Source organism: Carlito syrichta, unplaced genomic scaffold (assembly GCF_000164805.1).
Source record: "Carlito syrichta isolate Samal-C Ts95f unplaced genomic scaffold, Tarsius_syrichta-2.0.1 Scaffold312152, whole genome shotgun sequence".
Lineage (NCBI taxonomy): Eukaryota > Metazoa > Chordata > Mammalia > Primates > Tarsiidae > Carlito > Carlito syrichta.
In genome coordinates, this window is record NW_007256248.1 from 88,021 (window position 1) to 100,288 (window position 12,268).

At 43.3% G+C, this 12,268-nt stretch overlaps 1 protein-coding gene across 1 annotated transcript in view; it reads right to left on the minus strand.

Annotated features, from left to right (window-relative positions):
• Window positions 1–8,711: 8,711 nt before the first annotated feature.
• Window positions 8,712–12,268, minus strand: part of SETD5 (SET domain containing 5) — an 85,940-nt gene continuing 82,383 nt past the window's right edge. Inside the window, exons 25-26 of the mRNA XM_021718390.1 lie at window positions 11,707–11,795; window positions 8,712–11,378 (exon numbers count right to left, since the gene is read on the minus strand). Coding sequence (XP_021574065.1) covers window positions 10,770–11,378; window positions 11,707–11,795 — 698 coding nt within the window. The 3' untranslated portion in view covers window positions 8,712–10,769. The remainder of the gene's footprint in view (window positions 11,379–11,706; window positions 11,796–12,268) is intronic.

Genomic DNA, 12,268 nt, shown 5'->3' on the forward strand with positions numbered 1-12,268 from the left:
GGGATTACAGGCTGAGCCACCGAGCCCGGCCAAAAATGTTTTTTTTTTAAAAGAAAACAATTTGACCAAAAAAAAAAAAAAGAAATTAATCAAAACTCCCTAACAATCAAAAGTTCCCATTTTGGTTGCCAAGTAGTTAATGGTTGCTATGGTCACTAAGTTGCTATGTAGCCAACACTGCAAATTTCACCTATAAAAGCTTGTCACAAACTGCACTAGTTTGTCAAAGAGTTTTTCTGGCGTTTTGCCTGCTCCTAACCCACATGTTAATAAAGGACTCAATTAATTTTAAAAAACAACAACAAAAAACTCTTAGCTTCATCAATCCTTGTTTTTCTAGTCTATTTCACCTATTCTCTCTCCCTTTTTTTTTTTTGAGTTGGAGTCACTCTGTCGCCCAGGCTGGAGAGCAGTGGCATGCTCAAAGTCACCCCAGTGTCAACCCACTGGGCTCAGGCAATCCTTCCACTTCAGCCTTCCAAGTAGTGGGAACTATAGGCACGCACTATCACACCCGGCTAATTTTTTTATTCTTATTGTAGAGATGAGGTCTCACCAAGTTGCCCAGGTTGGTCTCAGGCAATCCTCTCACCTCGGCCTACCAAAGTGCTGGGATTACAGGCTTGAGCCACCGTGCCTGGCCTCTCTTTTTGTAGAGATAGTCTTGTTATGTTGACCAGGCTGGTCTTGAATTCCTAGCCTCAAGTGATCCTTTAGCCTTGGCTATCCAAAATGTTGGTATTACAGGTGTGAACCACCGCATCAGGCCTCTTCTCATATTTATTTCCTTTCTTCTACTTACTTTGGGCTTAATTTGTTTTTCGTCCACTAGTTCACTGAGATGTAAAGTTAAGTTGTGTAGCTGAGATCGTCCCTTTTTTTTCTTCATGTAAATGGTTAAACTTCTTTAGAATTACTTTTGCTGTATCACACTAAGCCTTGGTACTCCATGTTTATCTCAAGATATATTTTAATTCCCTGTTTGATTTCCTCCATGACCCACTGGTTATTCAGGGGCATGTTTATTTTCACATATTTGTGAATTTTAGTTTTCCTTGTTATTGATTTCTAGTTTCCTAACATTGTGGTTGGGAAAAAATATTTGATATGACTTCAATCTTCCCAAATTTGTGACTCCTTTTGTTGTCTACAATGTAACCTATTCTGGAGAATGTTCTCTGTGCTTGAGAAGAATGTGTATTTAGCTGCTGTAGGATGGAATGTTCTGTTAGGTCTAAAGTATAGTACAAGTCCAGTGTTTCCTTACTGATTTTCTATCTGGATGATCTATTTATTGTCATAAGTGGGGCACTGAAATCTACTGATTGTATTGCTGCCTGACAATACTGCTGAGGGGAGAAGCCCTTCATATTAATTTTTTTTTTTTTTTTTTTTGAGTTGGAGTCTCATTCTGTTGCCCAGGCTGGAGTGCAGTGGCACGCTCACAGCCACTGCAGACTCAACCTGCTGGGCTCAGGCGATCCTTCCACCTCAGCCTTCCAAGTAGCTGGAACCATAGGCGTGCACCACCATGCTGGCTAACTTTCTGATTTACTGTAAAAACAAGGTCTCGCCAAGTTGCCCAGGCTAGTCTCGAACCCTATCTCAGGCAATCCTCTTGCCTCTACCTCCCAAAGTGCTGGGATTACAAGTGTGAGCCACCATGCCTGGCCTCAAATCTACTAATATTTGCTTTTGTATTTAGATGCTCTGATGTTGGGTACACATTTACAATTGTTTTAAGCTCATGATGGTCTCTTTATTATATAATGATATCTTTACATATTGTCTCTTCATAGCTGAGGTAGTTTGTCTGACATTAGTATTGATGCCCCTGTGCTCTTGGCTTCCATTTGTTTTTTTGTTTTTTAAGTCAGGGCCTCACTCTCACCCAAGCTGGAGTGCAGTGGCTCACTGCAGCCTCTACCTCCTGGGTTCAGGTGATTCTCCTGCCTCAGCCTCCCGAGTAGCTGGGACTATAGTATACACCACACCTGGCTAATTTTTTTGATTTTTTTTTTTTGTAGAGACAAGGTCTCGCTATGTTGCCCAGGCTGGTTTTGAACTCCTGGGCTCAAGCAATTCTCCTGCCTCAGCCTCCTGAGGTGTTGGGATTACAGGGATGAGTCACTGAGCCCAGCTTGGTTTCCATTTGTAAGAAATATTTTTCCATCTCTTCACTTGATGTGTCCTTAAAGTTGAAGTGACTCTCTAGTAGGCAGCATATAGCTGGTTTTTCTTTTTATCCGTTTAGTCATTCTGTCTTGACTGGAGAATTCAGTACACTTACATTCAAGGTAATTATTGGTAGGCAAAGACTTACTGTTGCCATTTTGTTGTTTTACAGATCCTTTGTTTCTTGCTGTCTTCCTTTGTGATGAGATGATTTTCTATAGTGGAAGTTTTTCTTTATCTTTTGTGCATCTACAATTGGTTTTTGCTGTGTGTTTACCATGAGGCTCACACTTTATAGTTATGATACAGTAAGTCCCCTACATACAAACCTTCAAGTTGCAGACTTTCGAAGATGCAAATGTGCGTTCACATATCCAATCACATAGTTAATTCACGTCTGGCATACTTTGTCACATGCGTGCATCCTCTACAAGTTGTTGTGCTCCTGTGTACTTTACAGTACTGCAGAGAGTACAGTAGTACAATATCTTTATTTCAAGTTCAGGACGTCCAGAAGCAAGCGTAAAAGCAGTGGTGATGTAGCTGGTACTATACAGCTGATTGTGTTAGTTAGGTGCCTAGGCCAACTTCGTTGGACTTAAGAACAAATTGGATTTCCAAACATACTATCGGAATGGAACCAGTTTATATGCAGGGGACTTACAGTAGTTTGGTTTTTTTTTTTTTTGAGTCGGAGTCGCTCATTCTCTCTCCCAGGCTGGAGTGCAGTGGCATGCTCATGACCACCGCAGCCTCAACCTGCTGGGCTCAGGTGATCCTTCCACCTCAGCCTTCCAAGTAGCTGGAACTACAGGCACGCACCACCACACCTGGCTAATTTTTTTTTTACTGTAGATATGAGGTCTCGCCAAGTTGGCGAAGGTGGTCTCAAACCCGTGGGCTCAGGCAATCCCTTCAACTCGGCCTCCCAAAGTGTTGGGATTATAGGCATGAGCCACTGCACCTGGCCTTTTTCTTTTCTTTTTTTTTAAAAAGAGACTCCAACTGGGGAAAAAAAAAAAAAAGACAAGGTCTCGCCTTGTTGCCTAGGCTGGTCTTGAACTCCTAGGCACAAGCAATCCTGCCTCGGCCTCCCAAAATGTTGGCATTACAGGTCTGAGCCACTACACCCAGCCTAGATTCATTTTTTTTTTTTTTTTTTGAGTTGGAGTCTCACTCTGTCGTCCACACTGGAGTGCAGTGGCCATTTTTTTGTTCTTTGCATGTGGATGTTTAGTTATTCTGGCACCACTTATGGAAGACTCTTTCTTCTCCTTTGTTTTGTTCCTTTGCCAAAGATCATATTGACTATATCTGTATGGGACTATTTCTGCACTCTTTACTCTGTTCCAATGATCTATTTGCCTCTTCTCTTGCTAATGAGTAATGAGTACCATACTATAGTTAAGTGGATGTTAATTAGTTTCAGAGTTGGTTTAAAACTTTATAGATATTTGGACTCAGTGGCTCAGCCTGTAATCCCGCACTTTGGGAGGCTGAGGTGAGTAGATTGCCTGAGCCCGCGGGTTCAAGACCCGCCTGGACAACTTGGCGAGACCTCATCACCCTCTACAATAAATAAAAAATGAACCAGGCGTGGTAGCGCGCGCCTGTAGCTCCAGCTACTTGGAGGCGGAAGGATCACCAGAGCCCAGCAGGTCGAGGCTGCGGTGGCAGGGAGCGGCCACTGTACTCCAGTCTGGGCGACGGAGTGAGACTCCAACTCAAAAAAACCCCCCAAAACCAAAAACCAAAACTTTTATAGACTGTTTTGGTTTTTTTGAGTTGGAGTCTCTCACTGTTGCTCAGGTTAGAGTACAGTGGACTGCTCATGGCTACCACAGCCTCCTCAACCTGCTGGGCTCAGGTGATCCTTCTGCCTCAGCCTTCCAAGTAGCTGCAACTACAGGCACATGCCACCATTAAAAAAAATTAAAAAAAAACATTTGTTGTAGAGATGTGGTCTTGCCAAGTTGTCCAGGCTGGTCTTGAACCCCTGGGCTCAGGCAATTCTCTCACTCATGCCTCCCAAAGTGTTGGGATCACAGGCATGAGTCACTGCGCCTGGCTTTAAAATCATTTTGCTATCCACAAAATAACTTGCTGGTATCCTGACTGGGACAATATTGAATCTATAGATCAAATTTAGAACTGGCATGTTAACAAAATTAAGTCTATGAACATCTCAATTTATTTAGTTGTGGTTTGATTTCAGTGTTATAGTTTTCTGCATATAGGTCTTGTAAGTATTTTGTTAGATGTAAGTAGGCTGGGTGTGGTGGCTTGCACCTGTAATCTCAGCACTTTAGGAGGCTTAGGCAGGAGGACTGCTTGACAGTTCAAATTGTACCCCTAAGTGTTTCATTTTTTGAGGCTAATTTAAATGGTACTGCTAATTTAAATTTCAGCTTATTTGAAAACAATTAGCAATTAGCTTTTGTATATTGATTTTTGTATCAAAAATCAATTCCAGAAGTTCCAGAAGTTTTGAGGGGAGAAGGTTGCGGGGAGGGAGTTAATCCCTCTTAGTTCCTTTTTCTTGTCTTATTGTGTCAGCTGAGACTTCTATTACAGTAGTGAAAAGGAGTGATGAGAAGGGTGATCCTCATCTTGTTCCTGACCTCAGCAGGAAAGTTACTAGTTCTTACTGCTAAGTAGCTATAGGCCTAATTTTTTGAGATATTTGCTGGTTTTTAATGTTTTACAGTATCTGCATGCCTTTTGGCATGCGTTTACAGTCTGCAAGGATGTTATTCTCCTTATTTTTTTGTTGTAACTTTTTGGGATGATTTTTTTGATCACCTATTTTTATATGGAATTAGTGATTCTGTACTTTGGAGACATAAATGTATTCTTTTGTATTCTTTTTTGATATGTTTGTAAAACTTTGAAATATGGACACTTTTTCTCTTGGGAGTTAAAGAACAAGTTTTTTTTTTGTCACAATGCTTAATTTAATTCCCCCCCACTCTCCCTCCCATTCCTTTTTGAGTGTCCTGCTCAATTTGGATTCTATAAGTAGTTTCATTGTGGAGTGCTGTCCTGTATAGGCACTTCAGGTTAGAATTAAGTTTAATAGGTCTAGAATGCTTTCGTTCCTTCAGTCCAATTCAAGTATCCTTTGTACTCATTGCAAAGTGCTCCCAGTTTCAGAGGCTGTTCTCAAATTGGCTTGCTGACCTTTCAAGTGAGTACTTGTTATTCTGGAGTTCTGAGATCCACCAGATGTGCCACCGCTTCCTCTGGAACAGACTGTGATACTATGGAGGCCTCTTGGCTATTGGTGGTTCATCTCTACCCACTTTTTGTTTTGGGGCTCCTGGGGATAGCTAGTTTTGTAAAGTTGTTCAAGTTTTCCAGTTTTGCTATCATGACTGTTCTTCTGTGTGCTTTAAGGGGGAATTTAAGAAATAGCCAAAATTATGATTTCAGAATCCCTGTTAGTTTTTTTTAAATGTATAGGGCAGGTAAATGTTATAAGGAACAACAACTCTCTCCTTCAATGCCTGTGCTTTTCTTTCTCTAAGATGTCTCTATAACTGTCAGTTTGGGTCTGCCACTTGGAAGAGAGAAATCTTGAATGAGTTGTATCTCCTGAACTTCAAATTTAAACAACTATAAAATGGGAATACTTACCTTATACATTTGTGAATGAGATAACAGATGACATAAATGGAAGAGCACAGGAAACTGTAAAATGATAAGTGCCACTGTTGTACTGGCTTACGTCTTTAATATTGTTCAGCTTATTTTTTATCAACATCAAAGTACCCAAAAGACACATCCTAGCTCCCAGCAGGTGTTCAGTAAATGACTTGGAATAGAACCTTCCAATTCTGGCAGAAACCAGTCTTATTATCAGAAGCCCTGTACTGGGTCCTAATTTTTCATCTTTAATGTCTTGCATTCTTCACAGAATGAGACCATATAAGATGCTGTACAGGGAACAACTTTTTTTAGAGAGGGCCATGCACACTATTCTCCTACTACCCCAGGCAGAATTATGTTGTTGCTGATGGTAGGTTACCTAGGTATTCCTAGGGCATTTTGGAGGCATCTTTTAAGACAAGCATTTTGTTATGTTTCCAACCTCCTTAAAGTAACTTTCTAACCTCCTTAAAGTAATAGCATCTTCTTTATCTCTGCATTCCTTATGTTTAGCATAATGCAGTCCAATAATTACTCAGTAAATATTTGTCAAATGTTAGAATACGATATTGCAAATCCAATTCATTGGCGAGTCCTGCTGTGTACTTGCAAAATATATTCTGATTCCAACTACTTTTCTTTATTTCCATTATTACCATCTTAATAGAAGCCACCGTTGCATGATTTCCTGCCTGAACAACTGCTATACTATCCAAGAGGATCAAAATAGATTTATTTTTTAAAACCACCCAACCAAGCAAGCATAAATTATACCATGTCACTTCTCAGCTATAATTCTGCAATGACTTCCACAGTGTACTAATAGAATACAGATTCTTTAAATCATACCTGCAAGGCTCTAGATCAGAAAACTACAGCCTGAAGGTCAAATCCAACTTGTCATGTGTTTCTGTAAAGTGTTACTGGAACACAGCTACATCCTATCCATGGCTTTTGTACGACAACATAAGGGTTGAATAGTTAAGTTAGCTTGCAAAACCTAAATATTTACTATCTGGCCCTTCACAGAAAGAGTTTCCAGACCTCCTGTTCTATATAACCTGACTCCTTTCTTCCTCTTACATAATCTTCTAACCCCTCTCCTGGTCCCGCTCATTCACTACAACCCAATCAAGCTATTGCTACCAGAGTTTGCACTACCCAGGAATGGTCTTCACTCATATCACTCCAGAACTGCCTCATTACTGACACCGCAGCTTAAATGTCAATTCCTCAGAGACTCTTCCTGACCAATAATCTAGAGTTATTTTTTTTATTTTTATTTTTTATTTTTGAGTTGGAGTCTCACTCGGTTGCCCAGACTGGAGTGCAGTGGCTGCTCCCGGCCACCGCAGCCTCGACCTGTTGGGCTCCGGCAATCCTTCCGCCTTAGCCTTCCGAGTAGCCGGAATTACAGGCATGCACTACTGCGCCTGGCTGATTTTTTTGATTTATTGTAGAGATGAGGTCTCGCTGCCCAGGCGGGTCTCGAACCCGCAGACTCAGGCAATCCACTCACCTCAGCCTCCCAAAGGCGCGGAATTACAGGCTGAGCCACCGAGCCCGGCTTAGAGTGGCCCTTTCAATCACCTGTCACATGTCTGTTATTAAACAATTAACACGGCAATGATTATTTGAAATTATTTATCAGTTTAGGTCTCTCCCCCACTAAAATGTAAATCCCAGGAGATTAACTCCTTATTAATCCACATATGCCTGGTATTGTTTCTGAAGAAAAAAAGGCCAATAAATAGTTACTGAATGAATGAGGACAAGGCCAGGAACAACAATTCAGTTCAAGGCAGTTTTTTTTAAGTTAGAGTCTCACTTGTTGCCCAGGCTAGAGTGCAGTGGCACACTCATGGTCACCCCAGCATCGACCTGCTGGGCTCTGGCAATCCTTCCGCTTCAGCCTTGCAAGTAGCCGGAACAACAGGTACGTGCTACCAAACCCGGCTAATTTTTAAATTAGGTCTCACCATGTTGCCCGGGCTGGTCTCAAGCCCCTGGGCTCAGGCAATCCTCTCGTCTTGGCCTCCCAAAGTGCTGGGATTTACAGGCTGAGCCATTGAAACCAGCCAAGGCAGTTTTTAACACTCACGTTCCATTGCTGCAGATTTGCTGTAACAGTGACCTGATCTCAATCATAAAAGACAGAAGGAATATTAATCAATATTCTGGCCCCAGGGTCAGGTGCAGGGGCTCACGCATTTTATCCAGCACTTTGGGAGGCCAAGGTGAGAGGATTGCCCGAGCCCAGGGGTTTGAGACCAGCCTGGGCAACTTAGCAAGACCTCATCTCCACAATAAATCAAAAAATTAGCTGGGTGTGGTGGCACGCACCTCTAGTTCTGAGCCCAGCAGGTTGAGGCTGTCGTGACCGTGAGCGTGCCACTGCACTCCATCCAGCCTGGGTGACAGAGTGACTCCAACTCAAAAAAAAAAACACAAAAAACTTGACCCCATTACGGACAAAACAACTCCACTATGAGCATTCTTCTGAACGTAGGTCCATTTTGCTTTTTTTTTTTGACTTGGAGTCTCTCTGTGGCCTAGGCTAGAGTGCAATAATGGCACAATCATGGCTGCTGCGGCCTCAACCTGCTGGGCTCAGGCAGTCCTTCTGCCTCAGCCTTCCAAGTAGCTGGGACTACAGGTGTGTGCTACCACATCTGGCTAACTTTTTGATTTATTGTAGAGATGAGGTCTTGCCATGTTGCCCAGGCTGCTGGTCTTGAACTCCTGGGCTCAGGCAATCCTCTTGCCTCAGCTTCCCAAAGTGTTGGGATTACAGGTGTGAGCCACCATGCCTGGCCATTTTGCTCTCTTTAGGTAAAGGTAGTATTAGGAAAACCAGGCAAGGTAAGGTCACAGAATTGGACAAAGAATTTCTCAACTTAATGATTATTATGGTTAAGAATTTTATTATCAAAATTATTACATCTCTTGTGAAAGTTCAAATGTTACAGCAAGGTGTAAACACTCCACTTGAGAAAGAAGTGATACTTCTTTCCTTCCAAGAGTTCCCCCCACCCCCCCACCCCCCCCCAGAGGTCTGGTCTTGACAGCACCCTGCCCACACAGAGTGGCTGGGGTCTCTGCACGTGCCAGGCAGGGTGAGGGCCGCCTGCCTGCTGGCCTCTCCCCTTGGTTAACAGCCAAGAGGAGAATGCAAACCCCAGCCCAAATGGAGAGACATTTACATACGTTTTATATAATATACAAAGAAACCAGCATCCCAGGCAACATGATTTCCACTCCCAACGCTCTCCCAGACTGATGGGTTTGTGGGGGAAATAACAAAAAGAAAAGTACTCTGCTGAGGTCTCAGCATTAAAAAAAAAAAAAATCTCCCCTCATTTGAGCAAACACCTGATTTCCATTTTGAAAAGTGAAATTTTGTAACAGTCACACACAAAAGAGAGAAGACTGTGCATATGATAGTTGTAGGACAGAGTAGAAAAGAAGGGGATGCAAGAGGCTAGAGGGAAAAAAAGGAGAAGACAAATTAGAGGGAAGGCGGGAGACTCACAGTATTATCTTGTCCAAAAGAAAAGAAGGTCCACTGCAGCACCAGGGATTACACCTGTCGTATATTCACTACCCCTACCATGGTTATAACTGAATACAAAATTAGATAAATAAAAACACGCCAGATATTACAGTAAACAAGTGAAAGAAATAAGCTGGCAACCGTATGGAATTTAAAAAGATTGTGTACCCCACCTGGGCTGGCTCCAGGGCTCCTCCAGGGGTGTACAACAGGCACAATGCACTGATGGGGAGAAGCCAGTCTGTTCTCATCTTTCATCCAGAACAGTGTTAGGGGTGTGGGTGGCTTGGTAACTCTCTCACTGGGCCCACTCTCACAGAAGCATCCCCTAAAGAAACGTGGGGCAGGCCCACACACAATCACAGTCCTGTCGGTGCCACTCCACAAACCTATCTTCCCACTCTTACCCTGCAGTCACGAGTGCATGCTCCCCAATCATGGAGGCGGTCCTACTAATAGGATCGTCAACCCCTGATTAATTGGGAGCAGATCAATAAAATTCAAAGCATTCCCAAACCACGTGGTATCCTTCCAAATCAAATTTATTGCCAAAGGCTGATAAATAGCAATGCAATTGGCCTATCTCACTTCTCATTCCTCTTTTCTTTGTCTACTTACTTCATGGGTCACTGAGCTGTGGAATAGCTTGCGAAGGGGGAGTGGGATGGTAACAGCTGGGGGCTCAGACAGTCTACTCAACTAACTTGCTCCTGAATAATCAAGAGCTGACCATGAGCTCTTCTTCAAAGAGCCAGGCATCCCTCAGTCAGAGCATGTTCCAAGCTTTACTATCCCTTCCTATTTCTCGGTGATTTTTTAAGACAAAAGTAGGGCGTATTCTTGGTGGACAAACCTTGGCCATATACCTGCTTTTGGAATGGTTGTCTTAGGGTGAAGACTTACATACCTACCTTTTTCCTTAAGTGCACAAAACCCTAACATTACTCAGATGGCTTGGGGCTTTGAGATTGGCTCTTTTATTTTTTCCTTTGAAAAAAAAAAAAAAAACAACTTTTCTTTTTTTTAAATTTAAAAAGATGTCCTCACTGCACAAGTGACTACAGGCTACAGGCAAGGATGGGAGACGGAGGCTTCAACACAACTCATTGCACTTAGAACCATTACTAACCGAAACACCATTTGCTTGTCAACAATGTACCCTTCACAGCAGGGAGAAACTTCTTTATAGTCTCTGCTTCAGACAAGATTTACATCTTTCTCCAAGGCCAGAGGCCAATCACAACCACAAGTCTTATTTCTTGTCCACCAGACCCAATCCTCTGGCACCGTGTACCCCCCCTTCCCCAGCAATATGCTCGGCCTAGGTTCCAGAGGCAGCTGGAAGGAAGCAGCTATGGGCTCATTCAGTTCTGTTTGCCCAAATCCAGAAGCCCTAGGAAAGTCCTGTCTGAGTCTTGACTCCTGACCCTTGCAACGGCTGGAGTCGGTACTGGTGCACACTCCCACTCCCACGGTGTGGGTAGTGCTGTGAATTGGAAACCGCAGATACCCTGGAGGCCTGGTAGGCAGCTGACTGCCCAGCAGTGGGCAGACTGATAGTCCGTAAGTCTGATGGCAATGACGACCTAGAGTTCTGAGGAAAGGAGGTGGAACTCAGAGTTCCTGTGCTGGACTGAGAAACCGAGTCTGAGGTTGGCGAGTCTGAGGGTCCCTGCAGGGTAGGGCTAGCAGCACTAGAAGGGCAGCTCCTCCTTGGAAGATTGCTGCCAGTGCTGTTTCCAGAATGTGGCTGGCTGCTATAATACCCTGGTGTCCCCGCAAATGGGGCCAACGAGTCTGTGGACACAGGGTGGGCGGGGCTGGAATAGGATGTGGAAGAGAGGGATGATTCTGAAGAACCGTGAGAGGGGGGATTTCCAGGTCTCAGTGCAGTAGTTCGATAACTGTATCCTGGAGATTGAGTGGGATGTCCTCTAAAGGGGGAGGAACTCTGCTGAAGGAGGCTTTGTGATTCTGTCCGTGGACTATCACACTGCAGGAGCTAGAAAGAATTGGGAGGAAAAGCATAAGGAGGTGAACAAGTCCCTTAAATGGTTTGCGAATATTTATAATATCCTTTTTCTTTCTTCTTCATCTTTTTAACCATTTGTTATTTTTAAGAGTAAAAAGGCAGTAATAGCTGTCTTTGATCACTTTCTTTATTTTCCAGCATAATTTATTACCTGAGGGTGAAAAAGTGATGACTTACTTCCAAGGCTGCTGAAATATATGCAAAGACAGCATCTCAACTGCAAAGGAAGGCCAGGATCACAAGATATTTGGAACCTAGAACACACTCCTATGTCGAGATCAGCAATATCTCATCTCACCTGGTAACTATATCTGGAAGGGCTGTAAACAGTTGCTCCTTTAGAGAGTGTTGAGCCCAATGTCTCTGGACCTTCTCCATCTGCAGGGTCTGGAAGGTAATACAAAAAAAAATCACCTTGGCTTCTTAGAGTAAGTGAGAAACAGCCACTGCTCATTCAAATCACCAATGCCATCACCAACCCATGCTGCTCTCTTTGTGACAGATTGGATGAGTGCAGCATGCCAGAAGGGCAAAAGGAGTGGTTAATTATGGGCTGTGTTTTAAATGCCTGATCTGATTCCTGTCTCCTTCCTTCTCTTCATCCTTCAGCGAGGTGGATTTCCAGGACTTTGGAGAGATGAGAGTTACAGAAAGGTATCCCTTGGGAAAAAAGAGCAGACAGAGAGCAAGCAATGCTAGATCTCACAAATGTAGCAGCCCAAAAGGGTAAGACTGGACTGGAATCTAGCATATGGCAGAGCCCAACTGTATCAGAAACGGACTCACCTCATCCCAGCATTTGGTTTGAACTGTGCAGAGCCTGCCTCATGTGTCCCTGAACCTGGCTGACAGTAGGCCAC